Genomic DNA, 22,859 nt, shown 5'->3' with positions numbered 1-22,859 from the left:
CCGCCTACCGCCGCTGCTGCCGAAGTGACATCTCGCGATCGGAACCTGCTGTATTGAGCTGCAGGCCTTGTTCTCATCATCATCATCAACAGCCCTTTACAGTCCACTGCTGGACTATGAGCCTCCTCCCTCTACTATAGTAAAGGGTTTTGCCATGATCCCCACGCTTGGCAGGCGGGTTGGAGATCGCAGTTTGATTGATTGATGTTTTTCAGAGAGCGCTGCTGCCCGTTCTATGTTTGATATGTAGTCCCTTAGTCGCCTCTTACGACACCCGCGGGAAGAGTAGGGGTTGGTGATATAATATGTATTCTACTCTGCCGTCACCACACAGTCTTGTTCTGCAGTAGTATAACTATGACAGCATAACTTGCGATAGCCGTCACTGTGCTAAGCATTCCATCTGAATCCTGAGCTATTAATACCTTGCGCCGCATTCGACTGTATACCGAACTGCGCAAGTTGAGCAAGACTTGACATGCACTGTTAGGTCACTCGCTAAACTAAGCGACGCGACAGCTGCATGAGTTGCTAATAATAATAATCGGATAAACAAAGTACCAGTTTTTAATGCTATAGTACCAAAATCCGGATCCACGTCATTCTTGAGCCATTATATACTCAACATCAAATAAACCGCACCTTCCGCGACGCGAACTTTAACGATTTTCTTCTGACACAATCATGGTGCCCCAACAATATTGGTGTTATTTGAAAGCCCAATAAATATCCTTAAAGAAAAACACATTTAATTTCTATATAAATGATTAACATATACCATAAATGTGACTTGAAAAAATACCTCACTTTGGGCCCACCTATGGGATCAATTAGACCAATTTTTATGGTTATAAAACCAAATAATGATCTCACATGTCCTCTTTAACAGATTGATAGCGATTAATCCCAACTTAACAGTTTTATACCCATAAAAGTTGGCTTTAGCGTAACTACCTATTTTTTGAAGAAGTGATTCTGGATCCTTCCCTAGACACATTTTTGGGGTAAAAACCTTTCATTTAATGAAATGAAGGTTAGAACTAGGCTTTTAAATGGTGCCAATATTGGTGGGAAGTGGGGATGCATACGTTTGAAAATGCTTGTCGAGGGAGGTGCGATTTATTTGATGTTACGTGCACAGTCCGTCGTTGACAATTCACCTACCCCACAAATGACTGATGGACTCACGCGGTCGCCGGTCTGATCGCGCTGGGAGCCCGACGTATGACGCTGCTCAAGGCTCGCTAGCAATCGCAGATGTGATAAGTTTTTGTTCATTAATATAGCTTAGATAGCTAGAAAATTTTAGATATCTATAATTTAGGCTCTAAATATAGTCTACCTTATAAGTAGAAACACTTTAGACTTACGATTTGGAATTGATAGATATCAATTTTAATTTGATGTGGTTTTGATGTCTTATAATTTATTTATTATAAAACTGAACTAAAAATTATTTTCATGTTAAACAGAGATAAAACAATGATCATTGCATGGGCCAGTAATTAAAGCAGTGTACAAATTACTATTTATTAAATTGAATACATTTTTTTTGTTCATTAAAGCAAGTTATTAAATTCGGACCATTGGTAAAAATTATATTATGTTAATGAATTTGTGAGAAAAATCAACTCTAGCAATTTAAAATTTACAAGTCAAGTAAAGTATGAAATGCTGGACACTCATATAATATGTATAAAATAGGATTAATATCTATATGTACTATGCATTAGCTAGCATGTAGTTCAGTCAATTTAAAATGCCAACAACGGTTGCTTAACACATATTGTTATTAATGAGTGGCACTTGTGCCTTTGCGTATTGTAGACAGATCTATATTTCAATATTTTATTTATCTATATATTTTTATTTATATAGAGGTACAAAAACGTGTATGAAATATTATCTGGCCACATTGTTGGGTTTATTGTTACGTAGTAACAAAGTGTAATACTTTTTTAACGTTATTTAGTTATTATTTATTTAAGCTACATAATAGTTTATATCGCCTGCGGATTTTCTCATATTTTTGCTTGTGTGAAGAGAAGTTTGTTATTATGTACTTTTAGTGTCGGTATTTGATAGTACTACTCTTACAAATGATACAGATTCCGGGTCAAATGTAGTATATTAATAGATCTAGACATCAAAAAATAGTTTACAGTGAAGAACAGTACCCTGTTATATGTCTAAACATCGATAATATTGGTTCGTGTGGCGTACTGGTTTTCATATTTTTGAAATAATGGCAATGAATGAAATAATAATAGGTAAACTTCGATCCGTATCAATAGGGATGTGGATATATGTTTCAATTTTGTTAAGTTAAATAAGTGGTGATATTTGATGATAAAAAGTAATTCTATACGATGTGTTTATAAGGTAACATAAAAGTGGTGTCCAACTGTCCATATCCACGGTAATATAGTTCCAAAATACTGGACTGTCCTGTCGATGACATTGACAGTGGGGCGCCACCGTCAATACCGGATCGCTGGTGTTCAAATTTTAGCCATGTTGGAAACCATATAGTTGAACGATGGTAGCGCCCCCCTGTCATTGAGTTTGGCGGGACAGTTCAGCGTGGGTCATCTATAATATNGTAAACGCTCTTAAACAATTTTCAACTGCAATGCGATTAGACGACGAACGAAAACCAGAATTTTGACAAATCAGTATCGCGGTATCGTTTTGACAGTTAGTTCAAACGACGTTAAAATGTAAACGGAGCGCAACTGCGCCTTTACGTAAAAGCTGACAGAAAGCTATTTTTTCTCAAACGCATGTCGAACGCTTCACATACTTTTGCTGAAATAAGATGTTCGGACTTTTAATGGAAAGAACATATATCTGTTGTTTCGTCTTTACCGTTACCGCGCGAACTTTACCGTGATACCGAATTGCACTTCGGCTGAAATGTAAATGGAGGGCAAGTCATGCGCAACTGGCGATAAAACGTAAGTGAATCCAGCTGGATAGATGAGGCGTAGTGACAGCGCCATAGTTGTGTTTCTTTTAGGCTAGCGGCAGTTGAGGAAGCCAGGGGAAAAGTGACAACGGCCACGTAATTTAATGAGCGATCAAAACTGATATGACATCGTTGTTTCAGTTTAGAAAGGGACAACGCGTATCTCATCGGCCAGTACACGAAGAAAGCGGCGGAATTACAGAACGAATTTATAGATCTCCCGGATAACGTCGAGGTAAACACATTTATGTCGCTTTACCTGGCAAGCGCAAACTTGTCCCTTTACTTACTGACCTGTATCATTACATACTGGACTGTTTGCTGTCATAATATTTCTGTATCTATTTGAGTTTGGCCACAGAATATTAATAAGTACTACGTACAGAAGGTTTTCTTCGCGATGGTATTTAAAAAAATATATGCTCAATGTCGTCAACAATATGGTGTAATTTAGCTTGTCTCAAGAGTCGAGCACCGTTTTCTTGACATACGTCAGTGATCGGTACTATGCCGATTCCATATGACTGACTTCGGTAAAATAATGTGTGACGTGAAGTGCCAAACTGCGGAAAATGGCGGAGGAAATACACATTACAATGCAAATGGGTGAAGAATACACGTGCGTCGTGCGTGCGTCAATGCTCGCTCTTGAGTGTCCTGTCGAAAAAATATCCCAGTAGGTACAGTCCCGCGTGTTTTGTTTTCGATGCAAACTCGCGAATATGAACAGGCCTGGTTTGGCGCTGTAGGCCATACTGTAGTCAAATAAGATTGTCCATGGATCTAAAATTAGTGATGTTCTAACTTACTCCTTGCAATGTACGTCAAAATTAGTTCTCGGGATAATCGTAGTGGCGCTTCAAATTGTCACACAAAATTAGCTGGCATTTGTATGGAGACAGCCTGCCCAATATGCAATAATACAGGTCAGTGTTTTCACTCTATGTTGTGTAAAATAAAACGTTTCTGTACAGGAATTACAAGAGTTGGCGCTGCGCCTGCGCGAGCAGATGATCGTGTGCGCGGTCGGGCGCGAGGAGGCCGCGCGCGCCGAGCACGAGCTGCGCGCGCAGTTGTTAGAGCACACGCGCCTGCTGCACCAGCACGACGCCGCGCTGGCCGCCGCGCGCGCCGAGCACAGCGACGCCAGGTGGGAGCACACAGTCACAGCAGCCACAGGAGCCGAGCACGAGCTGCTGCAGCACACGCGCCTGCTGCACCAGCACGACGCCGCGCTGGCCGCCGCGCGCGCCGAGCACAGCGACGCCAGGTGGGAGCACACAGTCACAGGAGCCACAGGAGCCGAGCACGAGCTGCTGGAGCACACGCGCCTGCTGCACCAGCACGACGCCGCGCTGGCCGCCGCGCGCGCCGAGCACAGCGACGCCAGGTGGGACATCCGAGCCTGGCTCCCGTGGGAAGTCCGCACTCTCAAGACACACGCACCGATCACCCGGCAGGATTCCGAGCGAATCTTGCTGTGTTTTTTGTTGTTTTCGTTCATCTACAGCAGTGGTTCCCAAACTTATTTAGTCTACTGCCCACTTTGAGAATAAATTATTTTTTAGCGCCCCCCATTTTTGTAGTCAAGAGTCGAGCTCAGTCGATGTCTAAGAGTCCTCCTAGTAGATGACGCCTCCCAAGCCTCTACACAACGTCCCGATTTTTTTTCTGGGTCTCTTACCGCCCCCCTTTAAGCCTGCAGCGCCCACAAGGGGGCGTTATCGCCCACTTTGGGAAAGACTGATCTACAGGTATCCCTGAAATGTGGAATGACCTTTGACGGATCACGTCTAGTGTTTTGGTTACGAGTTTATGTTTTCGGCAGGAAAGAACTGGAGCAGCTGCAGACGGAGCGAGGCCAGCTGTCGGAGCTCGGGGACAAACTGCGGGCCGCCAACGATCTCACGGAACAGCTGCTTGATGACAAGGTAACGCAACAGTTAAACTGCAAACAGTCATATGGCGCGGGAAAATAAGCCTAATAGCCGCAATGGATGCCCGCGCATAATTTTTTTTTTTCCGAAAAATAATTACGATTACGATTTGTTCTATATACCTTATAGTAAATTGGCGACACCTTTCAATTTGATCATATATTATGCATTTGTTCCTTCTACAGCGGCGGCTGGCGGCGGAGGCGGCCGAGCTTCGCGGGCGCGTGGGCGCGCTGCAGCAAGAGCTCGACAACAGCGAGAAGGTGCAGCAGGACTTCGTGCGCCTCTCGCAGTCGCTGCAGGTGAGCTAGCATGCTGCGGGCGAGCTGGCATGCTGCAGGCGAGCTAGCATGCTGCAGGCGAGCTAGCATGCTGCAGGCGAGCTATAAAGGTTATAAGGAATGGGCTAGAAGAAGGCCGCAACCGACCACCAATCTTGATACATTGAGGCCTTTGTTCAGTGGTGGACGTGCTGTGACTTAAATAATGATTTTGACCCATATTTTCACCAGGACTAGGTCAGCTGAGTGAAGGCAAACCGAGGAAAATGAAATAAACTTTCCGTTGTGTGCAGGTGCAGCTACAGCGAATCCGCGAGGCGGACACGGAGGTGCGCTGGCAGCACGACGACGACGTCAGCGAGTGCCCCGCCTGCCGCGCGCCGCTGCCCAACAACAAGAAGAAGGTACGCACAAGAGTGCTGACATGATAATTTTTTTTTTTTTTTTTTTTATCCATAACGAGGAAGCTCTTGGCCTGTATCTCACCTGATGGTAAGTGACGATCAGGCCGAAGGTGGAAGCGAGCTTCACCCGGAATCCTCAACCACGGAGGAACTGGCTATCTTACCTCTAACTGTCGGAACACAATAATGCTGTTAACATTGTTGTTATGGCGACAGACATAGGTAAGATGGTGGTAGCTAGCCAGGCGGATTTAGAACAAGCCCTACCACCAACCAAACCGAACAGAAAAATCTGCCCCCACTGGGAATCGAACCCGGGACCTCTGCATCTGAAGCAGGTGGTCTAACCGCTAGACCACAGAGGCGGTTATACGCAATATATTATGTTGATAAAACTTCCCATCTCTCGTCTCTATCTTTGAAAATCCCTGGTTGGTAAGTCTAACTTGAACGTAAAGGTCAGTTGTGACGCACCTCTTACGGTCAACTATGATAAGGTTTAAGTTCTGTATTGACCCATATCAAAGTGATCTCAATCGCGTTCTCCATAGCCCCAACTGTTTCTCTTAAAGAACGCTTTCACATTTAGGCGATTTAGGAGAGCGACAAACGCGCTGTCGAAAATTTTATACTATGTGACAGCGGATGCATGCTTTTACATTATAAAAACAAACGCCGCTGCCACGCTACTGTCGCGCTTCTAACGCCCTAATGTGAAAGCGCTCAAAGAGATGCCACATGGGCGTTAACGTTGCGGTGCGTCGCCGCAGTGGCGTCGCAACGGTGCCGCTCCGTAGTTTTTTTTCACCTATAAAACTAAACTGTGTACCATACACGCGGGTTGCGCCGTCGCAACGCAATGTCAGCGTCTATGTGGCATCTTTCACTCGGGCGTTTGTTCCAAAATGTGATTACTAATAGGCATTCCCGTGCAGGTGCACTGCCGGCACTGCGGACGCATCTTCTGCGCGGCGTGCGCGTCCCACCAGGTGCCCGCCGGCCCGCGCCGCACGCCCGCGCGCGTCTGCAGCGTGTGCCGCACGCTGCTGCAGCCACACACCGCGCCCTACTTCAGCACTGAGCCGCCGCACTCGCCCGCCTAGCAAACTATACCGAGTCGCCGCAATGAGGGCTATCGTTTTTATACCTAACAGTTGGCACCCCTGGCGATTGACAGGACCTTACCGCGCCGTAATGCAGCACCGAGTCGCCGCACTCGCCCGCCTAGCAAGCTACAGCCGCAGCAGCGTGCGGGCGTCTACCCCGTCCCAAAGACGTACACAGCGCCTTAATGTAGCACCGAGTCGCCGCAATCGCCCGCCTAGCGCGCCGCCCACACACGTGCGAGCGTCTGCCACGCCTCGAAGACGCACACCGCGCCTTAATGTAGCACTGAGTCGCCGCACTCGCCCGCCTAGCAAACTATAGTCACAGAGTGGGCGGCACACACGTGCGAGCGTCTTTCCCGCCTCGAAGACGTACACCGCGCCTTAATGTAGCACCGAGTCGCCGCACTCGCCCGCCTAGCAAGCTACGGCCGCAGCAGCGTGCTGGCGTCTACTCCGCCCCAAAGACGCACACCGCGCCCGCCCTGCCCGCCCGCCCTACCGCCGCCCACCAGGCGCCCAAGCAAGCCACAGCCGCAGCAGCGTGCGAGCGTCTTTCCCGCCTCGAAGACGCACACCGCCCTGTAATGCGGCACTGAGTCGCCGCACTCGCCCGCCTAGCGTGCTACAGCCCATTGCAGCCCTACAGCAAGCGTGCAGGCGTCTGCCCCGCCCCAAAGACGCACACCGCGCCGTAATACAGCACTGAGTCGCCGCAATCGCCCGCCTAGCGCCGCCCGCCTAGCAAACTATAGTCACAGAGTGGGCGGCACACACGTGCGAGCGTCTGCCACGCCTCGAAGACGCACACAGCGCCTTAATGTAGCACTGAGTCGCCACAATCGCCCGCCTAGCGCGCCGTCCACACGTGCGACTGCGAACCCCGCCCCAAAGTCGCACACCGCGCCCTACTTCAGCACCGAGCCGCCGCACTCGCCCGCCTAGCGTGCCGCCCGCCCTGCCGCCGCCAACCAGGCGCCCAAGCAAGCCACAGCCCTGCAGCAAGCGTGCGAACGTCTGCCCTGTTCTTAAGACGCAAACCGCGCCGTAAAATAGCACCGAGTCGCCGCAATTGCCCGCCTAGCCCTGCCCGCCCGCCCTACCCCGCCCACCAGGCGCCCAAGCAACAGCCACCCAGAATACATGTGCGAGAGTCTTTCCCACCTCAAAGACGCACACCGCGCCTTAATGTAGCAGTCTTAATGGGAGTCGCCGCAATCGCCACTCTCAACCGCCTGTCGTGCGCGTGAAAGCGTCGACCCCACCCCAGGACCGCACACAGCACTGAGCCGCTACACTCGTCCGCCTACCGCCGCTGCTGCCGAAGTGACATCTCGCGATCGGAACCTGCTGTATTGAGCTGCAGGACTTGTTCTCATCATCATCATCAACAGCCCTTTACAGTCCACTGCTGGACTATGAGCCTCCTCCCTCTACTATAGTAAAGGGTTTTGCCATGATCCCCACGCTTGGCAGGCGGGTTGGAGATCGCAGTTTGATTGATTGGTGTTTTTCAGAAAGCGCTGCTGCCCGTTCTATGTTTGATATGTAGTCCCTTAGTCGCCTCTTACGACACCCGCGGGAAGAGTAGTGGTTGGTGACATAATATGTATTCTACTCTGCCGTCACCACACAGTCTTGTTCTGCAGTAGTATAACTATGACAGCTTAACTTGCGATAGCCGTCACTGTGCTAAGCATTCCATCTGAATCCTGTGCTATTTTAATGCCGCGCCACATTCGAGTGTATACCAACTGCGCAAGACGACTTGACATGCACTGTTAGGTCACTCGATAAACTAAGCGACGCGACGCAGCTGCATGGGTTGCTAATTATAATAATCGGGTATATACGTACCAGTTTTTAATGCTTTAGTACCAAAATCCGGATCCACGTCATTCTTGAGCCATTATATTACGTGCACAGTCCGTCGTTGACACTTCACCTACCCCACAAATGCCCGACGTATGACGCTGCTCAAGGCTCGCTAGCAATCGCAGATGTGATAAGTTTTTGTTCATTAATATAGCTTAGCTAGAAAATTTTAGATATCTATAATTTAGGCTCTAAATATAGTCTACCTGAAAGTAGAAACACTTTAGACTTACGATGTGGAATTGATAGTTATATCAATTTTAATTTGATGTGGTTTTGATGTCTTATAATTTATTTATTATAACACTGAACTAAAAAAATGTTTCATGTTAAAATGAGATAAAACAATGATCATTGCATGGGCCCATAATAAAAGCATTGTACAAATTACTATTTATTAAATTTAATAGATTTTTTTTGTTCATTAAAACAAGTAATTAAATTCGGACCTTTGGTAAAAATTATATTATGTTAATGAATTTGTGAGAAAAATCAACTCTAGCAATTTAAAATTTACAAGTCAAGTAAATTATGACACTCAATAATATGTATAAAATAAGATTATTAACTATGCTGTGCATTAGCTAGTACGAAGTTCAGTCAATTTAAAATGCCAACAAAGGTTGCTTCTCACATATTGTTATTTATGAGTGGCACTTGTGCCTTTGCGTGTTGTAAAGCCTGGTCCGTGAGCACGTAGAATGACCCATCCTTATTGCTCGCGCGTAATTATATTGCTGTCGCGACTGTGCGACGCGCGCCCACAGTGAGAGTGCGAGCGCAACAGCAACATAATTACGCGCGAGCGATAAGGATGGGTAGCTTGGGGTCATTGGACAAAATTCTACGTGCTCACGGACCAGGCTTTAGAGGCTATATATCAATATTTTATTTATCAATTTATATGTAGAGGTACAAACGTGTATGTTTTTTTTTCTACTACCCACAGGTGTTTCTACATACGATGAAATATTATCTGGCCACATTGTTGGGTTTATTGTTACGTAGTAGCAAAGTGTAATACTTTTTTAACGTTATTTAGTTATTATTTATTTAAGCTACATAATATTTTACTTTTAAAGTTTATATCGCCTGCGGATTTTCTCATATTTTTGCTTGTGTGAAGAGAAGTTTGTTATTACTTTTAGTGTCGGTATTTGATAGTAGGTACTACTCTTATAAATGATACAGATTCCGGGTCAAATGTAGTATATTAATAGATCTAGATATCAAAAAATAGTTTACAGTGAAGAACAGTACCCTGTTATATGTCATCGATAATATTGGTTCGTGTGGCGTACTGGTTTTCATATTTTTGAAATAATGGCAATGAATGAAATAATAATAGGTAAACTTCGATCCGTATCAATAGGGATGTGGATATATGTTTCAATTTTGTTAAGTTAAATAAGTGGTGATATTTGATGATAAAAAGTAATTCTATACGATGTGTTTATAAGGTAACATAACAGTGGTGTCCATATCCCTATTGCTAAATAAGTGAACGAGTATAGTTACGCGCCATGTCTCGAACGATTGTAAGTTGTAAAATAAGTATATTTTATTGTAAATACAAGAGCTATGGTTACAAAAACTTGCTATTGTTATTTTTATCCCCTCCACTTTTTAGGATTCCGTAGTCCTGACAAGGAGCCCTTATAGTTTCGTCATGTCCGTCCGTCTGTCTGTCTGTCCATCCGAGGTTTTGCTTAGAGACTGTTGGAACTAGAGAGCTGTAATTTTATGGAGGTATGTATTCACAAACGATGCTTGCTTAAGTGAAGCAGCAAAACGAACGCACAGCGTTGAATAGAGCTCAGTGATTGGTTCGTATGTCACCCTGTGCGTCCACGAGCACTGTGAGACCTCATAGTAATGTTTGTGAATACGGGCGTTATCGTTATAGAATAAAATTATGAAAAATAAAACATTTTTTAGGGTAGCTCCCCTCCTAATGTAAAGTGGGGATGAATTTTTTATATACTGAACTTTAAACTTGAGTGAGAAAGTGTTTCCACTGTCGCATTTACATCAAAAGTTTCAAACAAATCATTTATAGATGACCCACGCTGAACTGTCCCACCAAACTCAATGACAGGGGGGCGCTACTATCGTTCAACTATATGGTTTCCAACATGGCAAAAATCGGAACCAGCGATCCGGTATTGACGGTGGCGCCCCACTGTCAATGTCATCGATAGGACAGTCCAGTATTTTGGAACTTATATTTCAGTTTCCATTTCGCCGACAATAAAACTGTCACCTAACACTTAGGGGGCCGGAAATCGGGACCTTAAAAAAAATGATGATCCCTTATGGCCTAAGGTGCCCCTTAGGTGTTGGTTATTCCTGTTAGGTGTTACCTAATATTTCATAGGAATCTCTTAAAAATTAATGGTGAAATAAAATACTCTTCACTCGACTAAATTACTCGACTAGTGCGAACAGAATTTCCGGTTTACATCACTATAAGAAAAAATAAAAACTTTGTTTATGGCTCTGTCTGTTGTCTGTCAATGTCAAATATGTCAAAATACTTCTTTCGCGTTGATGTTGTGATGCGCTGTTTGGCGCTTTAATATTTACGTTGAAGGAGCTTAATTCATTAAATTTTTGATGAAACAGTGAATAAAATATGAAAATGCCGGCGTTTTTGAAGTATATAGACATGGAGAATTTCAAGTCCTACCGGGGCCATCACCGGATAGGACCTCTGAAGTCCTTCACTGCTGTTGTAGGTCCCAATGGCTCAGGTGAGAGCTTGGCTGACTTAAAACTACTTAATCAAATCAGTACTAAGTCTTTAATGTATAAATTGACAATCTAATCAAGCTAGTGTACTCTGCTAAATATCATTTTTGGAAATGGGTCAACAATGAACCTATGTGTACCTGTTGCTGTTACTTTGTTGTATATATTCTGATATAGTTACCATTAAAACAACTAAAATACTAAATGTTTCTACTCAATTAACGAATATCTAACTACTGACCACCGAAAATGTCTCTAGATACTTTAATTTGTAATCTGCTTGTTTTGTTATTTTTTAGCATCGAAGTATGCAATTATGTTACTTCTCATATTATGTATAATGTATATAGCCACCTACTCTGTTGCAATACCTCCTAGGTCACTAAGTCTTAAGCCCATGTGTATGTAATTTCCACCATTACAATAATTGTCACTTAGTATGCAATAAAGATTTGAATTTGAATTTGAATAATTGACCATATGTATAGGGAAATATTATTCCTTGGTGAGTGTTTAAGTAGTATAAAACTTTGACAGGAAAATCAAATTTTATGGATGCTGTGAGTTTTGTGATGGGTGAGAAGACTTCCTTGCTCCGTGTGAAGCGCCTCAGTGACCTGATCCACGGCGCCTCCATCAACAAGCCAGTGTCACGCTGGTAATGTAAAGCTTGGAGATAAAGCAGACCTATTACAATAATAACTTAGTAAAGACAATATTTACAAGTTGCTGTAGAACTTTATCATTTCAATTGTTGCATTGTGCTATGTTTATGTCACGAATGTCTCAAAATAAACTCTTACCCCCTTATTAATAAAAAGTTACACCTAGCATGAACACTGGATTAAAATGATCATCATTATTTTCTGCCATAGGATGGACTTGAGTTTCTTTCGCTGCTTCTTGTCAGCACTGGCCCATTTATTGTCCCGAAGCAGTGGTAGAGTTATCCCTTAACCGCCTACCATACGTCTCACAGACCCTGTCGATATAATAATTGTGAATATTTTTGTGCTGGAGTGTTNGCCGTTGCCATAAAAAAAGAAGAAGAAGAAGAAGTATTTACGTTGAAGGAGCTTAATTCATTAAATTTTTGATGAAACAGTGAATAAAATATGAAAATGCCGGCGTTTTTGAAGTATATAGACATGGAGAATTTCAAGTCCTACCGGGGCCATCACCGGATAGGACCTCTGAAGTCCTTCACTGCTGTTGTAGGTCCCAATGGCTCAGGTGAGAGCTTGGCTGACTTAAAACTACTTAATTCAAATCAGTACTAAGTCTTTAATGTATAAATTGACAATCTAATCAAGCTAGTGTATGTAACTCTGCTAAATATCATTTTTGGAAATGGGTCAAAAATGAACCTATGTGTACCTGTTGCTGTTACTTTGTTGTATATTCTGATATAGTTACCTTTAAAGCAACTAAAATACTAATGAATAATTGACCATATGTATAGGGAAATATTATTCCTGGGTGAGTGTTTAAGTAATATAAAACTTTGACAGGAAAATCAAATTTTATGGATGCTGTGAGTTTTGTGATGGGTGAGAAGACTTCCTTGCTCCGTGTGAAGCGCCTCAGTGACCTGATCCACGGCGCCTCCATCAACAAGCCAGTGTCACGCTGGTAATGTAAAGCTTGGAGATAAAGCAGACCTATTACAATAATAACTTAGTAAAGACAATATTTACAAGTTGCTGTAGAACTTTGTCATTTCAATTGTTGCATTGTGCTATGTTTATGTCACGAATGTCTCAAAATAAACTCTTACCCCCTTATTAATAAAAAGTTACACCTAGCATGAACACTGGATTAAAATGATCATCATTATTTTCTGCGATAGGATGTCCACTACCACAATTATAGTGACTTGAGTTTCTTGCGCTGCTTCTTGTCAGCACTGGCCCATTTATTGTCCCGAAGCAGTGGTAGAGTTAATACTAGGATGTGTAAAAGTGCTTTTTAAAAGCCTTTTTGCAAAAATAAATGAGTTTTATGAGTTTTTTACTGCTGAACATGATATTTCCATACTAAACTTATTTCCAACTAGGGTGTAATGCCTAGATAATAAATGTTGATAAACTTTGTACCTATTTTGCAGTGCGTCTGTGACGGCCACATTTGTGCTGGAAGACATGACTGAGAAGCAGTTCATGCGGTCTGTGGTGGGACAGTCATCTGAGCACAAAATTGATGGACAGGTAAGGTTATTTTTCAATCAAATGCTTGAGAATGTAAGCCTAAAGAAAAGAAGTATGTAGTTTTATCTGGAGTTGTGCCTAGCAAATGATATTTTGCTAACTTAGTAGGGTTTTGAATTTTTGCAAGCATTTACTTGAAAGAAAACTAAAGCCAGTCTTACCTGGTCCTTAATAATAAAAATTTCACAACATATTGCTGTTTATTACAGATTTGATTCCTGTTTTTAAACACAATTTTTAAGTATTTTGTAGTGTCTACAATCTATAATATAAAAATGAATCGCAAAATGTGTTGGTAAGCAGTGTAAGCACATTTTGTACTCCAAGCATGGTTTTTACGGCTAGAAAAATTCGAATAATTTCCGAGAAATCCCCGGGCGAAGCCGCAGGCGGAAAGCTAGTACTAAATATGTATTTATTTACTAACCACCTTTGTCTATTGCAGTCGGTGTCGGTGAGCAGCTACCTGGGCGAGCTGGAGAAGCTGGGCATCAATGTAAAGGCCAAGAACTTCCTGGTGTTCCAGGGCGCCGTCGAGAGCATCGCCATGAAGAACCCCAAAGAGAGAACTGCGCTCTTTGAAGAGATCAGTGGGTACGTATCTGGAGCTCAATATGAGATGATCCCAAGCGATAGATTGAAATAAACACTTGTTTAAATTTTATTAATAACATGTTTACATTTCCTGGTTGGTACCAATAGTAAATGTTGTGCTTGTTTGAGTCCAATTTAAAATGTGTAAAATATCCAAGGATTATTTTTTTGCTTGTGTCAGGATGTGAGCAGGTTGGACTATTAGTAAACACTCTGTTGCTGGTTCATATCTGGCTCAAAGGACCATATTTATTGTTTAGTGTGATAATTGCAATAGAGCTAGTTAATTAATGGAGGTCTATGAGATTTATGCATGTACATATTCGCATCGCCTCTCACCTCTCATGGCCCTACTTCCGATTTGTCGGTATTGCAACCGTTGCACGTTGCGTTTTCCGGTACGCGGCCTCCACTCCAGAATCTTGCTGCCCCATCGGCCGTCAATTCTTCGTACCTGCCTATTGCCACTTCAGCTTGCTAATCCGTCGGGCTATGTCAGCGACTTTAGTTTGTTTACGGATCTCCTCATTCTGATTCGATCTCGCAAAGAAACACCTAGCATAGACCATAGCACGCTGTGCAATTTTGAGCTTCTTTATAAGGCCTATATTGAGAATATCCCACCACCACCCATGGTTCTTCCTGCCTCACGGCGTGCGAACCGAATCTCGTGCGAGCGCGCGGGTACTTGCTCTGGGCTCTTTTCCCCGGGCGCTTTGCTTGACTTCCTACAAATTTCTCTGATCCATGTCCTTTCTCTTAGGAAATTCTCCCCCTTCTGGGGCTTGACACCACAAATACGGTACTTCGCGTCGGGCTGCTATCGTTGATAAATGTCTATATTGAGAAGTGAGTTATCTAGATATACAGGGTGTTATGTAAATGGGTATATGGGTATGTTAACATGGTCATATAAATGGTATGGTGAAGTCAGAAAATTGATATCTTCATTTTAATTATCATACAAATCGGATTTTATAAAATTTATTTTGTATACAAATTAAAAAAATTAAAATGATGATATCAAATTTCTGACTTCACCATACCATTTATATGACCATGTTAACATGGGCTAGTGTCGGCTCATATACCCATATACCTAACACCCTGTATATATTTATCTACGACAACTCAAAGGTGACTGACTGACGGCCGAATACTGAAACGCCATTTAAATATTTGACGGCTTCTCAAATAGTTAAGCAGCTCCTAAACTTACATTTCGCATACTCAAAACAATATCTGAGCAGTTCTCAATTTTTAAGCACCTCTCAAATTAAGTTGCACTCAAACGCCACTTAAATGAATTTTCGCATACTGAAACGCCATTCAACGCTAAGCATTACTCAAACAACTGTCAAATCGTCTTAAGCAGCTGTTAAATTTGAGAGTGCTTGCGCGGTATCTTAAATCCTATTGTTATACCTAAAACGACCTAAATACTTAGTGGTAAATCATGTGTGTCATCGTTATCATTTCTTTCGAGCCTCGAGGAAATACCTAGATCTAATCGCAGGAACGCAATAAGGCTGAACGCTATTGAAAAATATTAATATAATGACATGCAATTCCGAGCGATGTTCCGCGTCTCTAAAGAAACGGTGTTGTTTCTGGATTCATAATTTGGAAGCTCTTTGAAACCCCTCACCAAATGCCATACCTACAACCAGTGGACCAAATACTTATTATAACCCTACTGTTCTACGCAATGGGAAGTTATGAACGTGTACTAGGTGATATCTTCCACATCTAACAGCCAACTGTGCATCGTATAGTGCACGAAGTAACAACCAAAATAGCTGCTATGAAATCGCTTTACATAAACATGCCTATTTCTGAGGATTAAGGGGACATCGCATAGCAGCATTTCCAAGAGTTGTTGATTTGTCAATTTGATGCTCTGTCAGTCAACAATGATAAATGTCAATTGTGGTTACGTTTCGGTCCACGATCGCCACTTAATAGATTTCAACAATAAAAAGTATCATATAAATTGCAAGCTAAATAAAAGCTTGTAATAAAGTCGGGTTTGTTCAAATTTCGAGAACGACTGAACCGACAAAAGCATTAGAAAATTTACGAAAAATAAAATAAAATTTTATCCCGTACAAAATGTTCATGGATTTTGTTATTTTTATTAAATACCTTTACGCCTGAGTTAAAAATGACACCGACATCAAGGTTCATCAATTTAAGTTTAAAATAATAGGCAGTAATGTATGAAGAAAGAGCTTCTATTCTGTATCTACCTATGCCCGTGTATTTTTGATCGGTGTCAAATCGGAGTTTTTGGTGCGGGGTACGCGGGTGTTGCTCGCGGCGTGAAGGTCAAACGCCCAAGGTCATTGAGGACTCTAATCGCCTTAACTAATCAAGTTCTATGAGATTTATGCGTGTACATATTCGTATCGCCTCTCACCTCTCATGGCCCCCCGATTTGTCGGTATTGCAACCGTTGCACGCTGCGTTTTCCGGTACGCGGCCTCCACTCCAGGACCTTGCTGCCCCACCGGCCGTCAGTTCTTCGTACCTGCATATTGCCACTTTAGCTTGCTAATCCGTCGGGCTATGTCAGCGACTTTAGTTTGTGTACGGATCTCATTTCTGATTTGATCTCGCAAAGAAACGTCTCGCAAAGACCTCTCCATAGCACGCTGTGCAATTTTGAGCTTCTTTATAAGGCCTATATTGAGAATATGGTTTTTGTTGGTTCTTCCTGCCTCACGGCGTATGAACCGAATCTCGGGAGAGCGCGCGGGTATTTGCTCTGGGCTCTTTTCCCCGGGCGCTTTGCTTGACTCCCTACAAACTTCTCTGATCCATGTCCCTTCTCTTAGGCAATTCTCCTCCTTCTGGGGCTTGACACCTCAAATACGGTACTTCGCGTCGGGCTGCTATCGTTGATAAATGTCTATATTGAGAAGTGAGTTATCTAAATATGTATATATATTTATCTACGACAACTCAAAGGTGACTGACTGACTGATAATAGTGATCTATCAACGCACAGCCCAAACCACTGGACGAATCGGGCTGAAACTTGGTATGCAGGTAGATATAATGACGTAGGCCTCCGCTAAGATAAGGATTTTACGAAACTCCATCCTTACGGGGGAAAAACGGGACCCACGCGTACGAAGTCGCGAGCGGCCGCTAGTTAAACAAGAAATGCTTGCAGGTCGGGCGTGCTAAAGGAGCAGTACGAGGCGTGCCGCGCGGAGGTGAACCGCGCCGACGAGGAGGCGCAGTTCTCGTACCAGAAGAAGAAGGGCGTGGCGGCCGAGCGCAAGGAGGCCAAGTTCGAGAAGGAGGAGGCCGAGAAGTACACGCGCCTTAAGCAGGAGCTGGTGAGATGCTTACTTATTACCTATAATAATAATATAAGCCTTTATTACTGGATTAAAAGATATTTTACAACATTATTTAACTATTTTATTTTACTATTTAGCTACCCAAGTAACATTTTACTCCATTTAAGAGTTCAATAGTCGTTCACATATACTCCACAAGCTGTGTATGTCAGCTGTATACGAGCTGTATAGCTTGCTATAATGCTTTTATAGAACCAGTTTGGGCACAAATTAGACAGCTTTAAGTTCACTATGGCTGTACATTAGCAGTATAATAGCATTATAATAGCAGTTTAAGTAGTAACATCGTACTTAAGGCTGACTTACGGCACTATATGGGACGCAGTGTGAACCATACGATAAAGAGGACAATAAAGAGTAACAAGTGGCTAAATGCACAGCTTTCAAAGTTATAAAGTCCGACAAAAGTACTCCAATGCTACCTAAAGTTCACGTGTGTCTTAAATTATTTCCACATTTTAATATTAGTTTGGTATTTGTACGTGAGTGCCAAGAGGGAAACAACTCGGGCGGATAATCATTTATGCAAATAATAACACGGGTTTTTAATACTTAATAATGTTAATGCCATTGGGAATGCAACTTTATCGTGAAATGTATACATATTTACAGCTAAAATATTTACGCGCCTCTGTAAAAACGCGATATTCATTTTAAAATATTTAAAACTGGCTGAGAGGAAATCTACAATTTTCAGTTTTTGATATTGGATTGGCATTATAATTATATTACGGTAATTAATTATAACATGAAACCAAAACTCAATCGCTCTATCTGCGAATTTTGTGATAAATCTGCATTAATTTTGGAGATTTATTTGGTAAATATTTTAGGTTATGTAGAACAAAATGGTGGAAATGAAATACGGCTATGTGAACTGTTATAACTCCAATTTAATGCGGTGAGCGTATATTAGGTTCACATGTGTTCTGTTAGAATGCTGTTATCTATATGAAGTTCCACATTTGTACCACTACAGCGCTAATGTCTATAAATTTATTCTAATGTGAACTTATGTACAGCTTTAAGATGTACCTAGTTCAGGTCAATTGTGTATCTTTAATTCTTTCAAATACTGAAATTTTAGAGATCCGCAATAAAAATTATTAATGTCCGTTAAATCGCCTAGCCCAGGTACTAATAGTCAAGTATGAATACCTAAAGCATCAGACGGTAGTGTTCCCGGTTTAAATTCGTTTATTATGCTTGACAATTTATTCAAAGCGGAATGAGGAATACGATTTTCAATAGCCCATGTTCTTATTTTTTTTTTCGAAAGGTTAAATAATTGTCCAAATTAAAATGGTATTCACTATCACAAGAACTGCAATCATCACACTCTGATATCTGGTATATTTTGAAGGGAAATTTCAGGTTCAGGCATAATATTTTCCTCTGCATCATGTACAGAACCACCATGAACAACTAAAAACAGGCTTGGGGAAATGTGTAATAGAATATCACATTCACATTCGTGTTCAGCTTAAAGCAAATAAGAGTAGTACTTGTGGACAAATAAACTGCTATTGATGTTAATGGACAACACATATAGTCCTTTTAACAGCCTACAGTGTACATGCGAACCATTGAAACACTTTTGTACAGATAGTAAAAAAAGGTTATTTTAATTATCACAAACAAGTCCTACTACAGCTACTAGCTGTATAACAGTCTAAAACAAGTAAACATAACAGCCTTTGGCTTTATAAATGACCACGTGTGTTCTATTAAAATGCTAGCTCTATAACATCGTACAAGTAGGCCGTTAAACAGCGGTTGCCGTATCTCTACCCTCCTATAATGCTCTTAGTCAGATGGCTGACTAAAGGATAGTTGTTAGAGTATTATAACACCAACAATCGTATAAAAGTATAACTCTACACTAGTCTACACTCCTATAAGTCCCTTAGACAGGTATAGGTGTAATTAATTGCAATAATACAGCTTATACATCACGAGTGAACTGTACTAATGCTTTAAGTACACATTGGAACTAAATGTGAACTCTTAAATGGAGTAAAATGTTACTTGGGCTACACTCATCTCCAGTTTGTCCTTGGACATAGGCCTCCTCCAATGATCTCCATGCTTCTCTGTTTCTAGCTATTTGTGGCCATAATGGCCCTGCTAATTCGCGGATATCATCCTCCCGTTTTTTGCTTGCCTGTCTATATTCGTTCCGCGAAGGAAAAAGATATGCCACTTTCAGTAAAGCAAACACGAAAACTTTCAGTTCACTTTTCTAAGGTTCTCGGACAGGTAAAGCTAGAACCATAACTCCAAGACTGAAACCCCTTTTTGTATTTTTAATTTAGACTTAGAAAATTTCCATACTAAATTTTATAACTTTGTCATTTTTGGTCCGATTTTCAAAATTCTTTCGCTTTAATAGACTCACCCCTTTCGGTTTAGCATCCCCCTGACGTCCGATTGACACCGCTCCATACTAAATTCTGCTTTTTTGGCGGTCTTTAGTGTTTTGGGTAACATCTGAGACGGTTTTTGGGCGTCATTTTCAAAATTTTCTAGGGCCACCCCCGACGTTTATCGTCTTATCGTGTTCGTCTCGGCGAGCCCTATCCATAGACACCCCGTTTGTAGGGATCCGACGACAGGAAGTTTAAAAATTTGCCCGCCCACCCACCCTTTTGTCTCTAGGCAGGTGGAGATTTTCGGCTGGGCCAAAAATTACTTTTTGCGATTAGGCGTGATTCGGGCTCTAGATCGAGTTACTTTAGTTTTAAGTTGACACAACGTATTTTTAGACGTCTTTTTGGACTATTAGGGACCAGTAAACTAATTTTACTGCGACAAAAAATTTTTCAATTTGACCGCTTCTGGCTGCGTCGCTGCTGCAACCGGCACCTGTGAACAAAAGACGCACATTAGTATAGTAAACAAACAAAATATTGACTTACCGGGTGCCGCAGCGGCTGCTGCCCCGACTGACAAGTACCTTAAGAGGGAAAAAAGACTGATATTTTATTATTTTGTACTGTTTTATTTGTTTTGTGTTTTTACTCTATTATACAACTTTTACAAACCTTTTATTGACACAATTTTATTTTATTTTATTATTTTTTCAAATATCACTAAGCGGTCATACGGACTGTTGATTATATTGTACCGAACTTTAGGCGACACGCACCTCTGGCGACATGTTCGGTTTTAGGACTCCGGCGAAGAAGCCCACCGACGAGGTCCAGCAGAGGTCTCCTGAGTCTCCACCTATCAGGAGGGCAGGGAGGGTGAGACGCAGCGTCGGCGAGTGGGAGACAGGGAAAGCTGGGCTTTCTTCTGGCTCCGACTCAACCCCGCCGCAGGCCGAGCCCCCGAAGGCCCCCAAGAAACCCGCGCCAGTGCGCCGGGCTTCCGTGGAGGCAGCGTCGGCGAGCTCACCCAAGCTGCCCGCCACTGCAACTAAGGAAAGAACAGCCGAAGCCAGAGCCTGCCTGCAGAAGGCTAAGATGTCTCTTGGCACAGCAAGAAACCTGCGCGGTGACATCAAGACCGACGTCACGCAGGCTCTGGATCGGCTGTATCAGCTGGTAAAAGAGGCAGAGATGGAAAGGAAGGGGAAGGCTCCGGCGAAGAAGATGGCCGAGCCTGAACCTGTAAAAGAGAAGGAAGCGGATAGGGAGAAGGAAAGAGTAGAAGAGGAAGACATACTAGCTGAGATTAGAGAGAACAGGAGACTCCTGCTGGTAAATAGTAGGAAGCTGGACGAAATTAAGGAGGAGGCGGAGAAACAGAAGACTTATTGCAACGCGTCGACCACCTATGCCAGCGTCGCGGCGTCCGTGCCCGGACAGCAGCGCCTGCCTGTTAGGTCGGCCCTGCACTCCATCGTGGTCACGTCTAAGGACGCGATGGAGACAGGGGAGGAGGTGCTGCGGAAGGTCAGGGACGCCGTCAACGCTAAGGAGGGATGGGTAAAGGTCGACAAGATCAGAAAGGCCAAGGATCAAAAGATTATTATGGGGTGTAGCACAGAGGAAGAAAGGAGGAAAGTAAAGGCTAGAATAGTGGACGGGGGCCTCCTAGTCGCGGAGGACATGAAAAATAAAGACCCGCTTCTAGTCCTGAAGGACGTCCTGTTGCTTAACAGCGACGAGGACGTCCTGAAGGCTCTTCGCAACCAGAACAGGGGTATTTTTCATGAACTCCGCGAGGGGGAGGACCGCGTCCAAGTAAGATACACAAAGAAAGCCAGAAACCCCCATACACGTCACATAGTTGTGAGCGTATCGCCGGCAATCTGGCAGAGAGCGACTGAGGCGGGAACCGTGCACATCGACTTGCAGCACATCCGAGTGGCCGACCAGTCACCGCTGGTGCAGTGCACCAAGTGTCTGGGTTACGGCCACAGCAAGCGATTCTGCACGGAGCCCGCGGATGTCTGCAGCCACTGTGGAGGGCCACACCTTAGCGTCGACTGCGCCGAGAAGCTCGCTGGTGGGGCACCGTCGTGCCGGAACTGCCAGCGAGCCAAAGCGGAGCACGTCCAGCACAATGCGTTCAGCAATGACTGCCCAGTGCGCAGGCGGTGGGACGCGTTGGCCAGATCCACAGTGGCGTACTGCTAAGGTTGCCCCGGGCGATAACACCATCCAGCTCACAACTATCCCGGTCTTCAACTGCCTCGTCCGTCGTTGTAACTCTGAAAAAGAACATAATATTATTAGCATTAAAATTATCTTGAGATCAGAATTTAAAAATTGCAAATATTTGGCCTTAATTTTAGAACATAAAATAACAACACATAACAAAACACAAAATTCAAAATTTAAAGAAAACAAACAAATAGATAACAATTTGATGGCCAAATTGGACTATTTGGAAACAAAAACTCATTTCGCAAAACAAACAGCACAAAGGCGCTCACTGAAAAGAAAACAATTAAGATCTATGTTATCTAAATATTATGAGAATATTATAGATAAACATAAAAAAGTAGTTGCAAATGAGTCACCAGATAACCCAATATTCAAAATTTTACGAAACCTTGATATTAAAATAAATAAAACTTACCCCATTAAAATAAATAAAACTTACCCATAATAAACAGCAAACAAGCAAAACCTGTGTCCTGAAATCGAGCATGGCATAACAGTTTTTACGACAAAACATTAGTAATAAAAATTAGAAAATCATCAATTGGCAATTAGAACAAAATTTTCAATACAGATAAATAGCAAAATCAAAACAAGCATTTTAGAACATAATTATTTTAAAAATTATCAAACATTAAAAGCATATAAACATAGGTAAAAAATCCAACTAAACCTTCTAAAAACACAACAGAATAAAATTGAAAATAACATAATAAAAAAGGCTCTGATATGCAATCGTCAGAGGGGCAAAA

At 42.7% G+C, this 22,859-nt stretch overlaps 3 protein-coding genes across 9 annotated transcripts in view; 2 read left to right on the top strand and 1 right to left on the bottom strand.

The window, feature by feature from the left end:
• Nucleotides 1-7,526, top strand: part of Rbpn-5 (Rab GTPase-binding effector protein rabaptin-5) — a 41,430-nt gene extending 33,904 nt beyond the window's left edge. For 2 of the 7 annotated variants that reach the window (XM_028319167.1, XM_028319182.1), the window contains exons 12-18: nt 4,048-4,118; nt 4,797-4,899; nt 5,091-5,207; nt 5,480-5,590; nt 6,526-6,690; nt 7,016-7,045; nt 7,348-7,521. In XM_028319167.1, coding sequence (XP_028174968.1) covers nt 4,048-4,118; nt 4,797-4,899; nt 5,091-5,207; nt 5,480-5,590; nt 6,526-6,690; nt 7,016-7,018 — 570 coding nt within the window. In that variant the 3' untranslated portion in view covers nt 7,019-7,045; nt 7,348-7,521. Of the gene's footprint in view, nt 1-3,109; nt 3,204-3,942; nt 4,119-4,796; nt 4,900-5,090; nt 5,208-5,479; nt 5,591-6,525; nt 6,691-7,015; nt 7,046-7,347 lie in introns of all 7 variants that reach the window. The other 5 variants (XM_028319195.1, XM_028319189.1, XM_028319210.1 and 2 more) reach the window with 5 other exon arrangements.
• A 3,606-nt stretch (nt 7,527-11,132) lies between these two features.
• On the top strand, nt 11,133-19,771 carry LOC114363302 (structural maintenance of chromosomes protein 1A-like). Its single transcript, XM_028318989.1, has 7 exons — nt 11,133-11,164; nt 12,396-12,555; nt 12,834-12,954; nt 13,430-13,529; nt 13,975-14,123; nt 17,302-17,470; nt 19,754-19,771. Exons 2-7 carry the CDS (start codon nt 12,438-12,440, stop codon nt 19,769-19,771), a joined length of 675 nt encoding a protein of 224 aa, XP_028174790.1. The 5' UTR covers nt 11,133-11,164; nt 12,396-12,437.
• Nucleotides 19,772-19,799: 28 nt separating this feature from the next.
• LOC114363698 (uncharacterized) lies at nt 19,800-21,082 on the bottom strand. Its single transcript, XM_028319500.1, has 2 exons — nt 20,643-21,082; nt 19,800-20,359 (listed from the first exon to the last, which is right to left on the bottom strand). The coding sequence occupies exons 1-2, from the start codon at nt 20,997-20,999 to the stop codon at nt 20,297-20,299; spliced, it is 420 nt and encodes a 139-aa protein (XP_028175301.1). The 5' UTR covers nt 21,000-21,082; the 3' UTR covers nt 19,800-20,296.
• Nucleotides 21,083-22,859: the final 1,777 nt, after the last annotated feature.

The sequence above is a fragment of the Ostrinia furnacalis genome, unplaced genomic scaffold (assembly GCF_004193835.3).
Source record: "Ostrinia furnacalis isolate ACB-3 unplaced genomic scaffold, ASM419383v2 OfSCF0398, whole genome shotgun sequence".
Taxonomy (NCBI): Eukaryota; Metazoa; Arthropoda; class Insecta; order Lepidoptera; family Crambidae; genus Ostrinia; species Ostrinia furnacalis.
The sequence above is the reverse complement of the archived record's forward strand: the minus strand, read 5'-3'. Positions and strand labels throughout refer to the sequence as shown.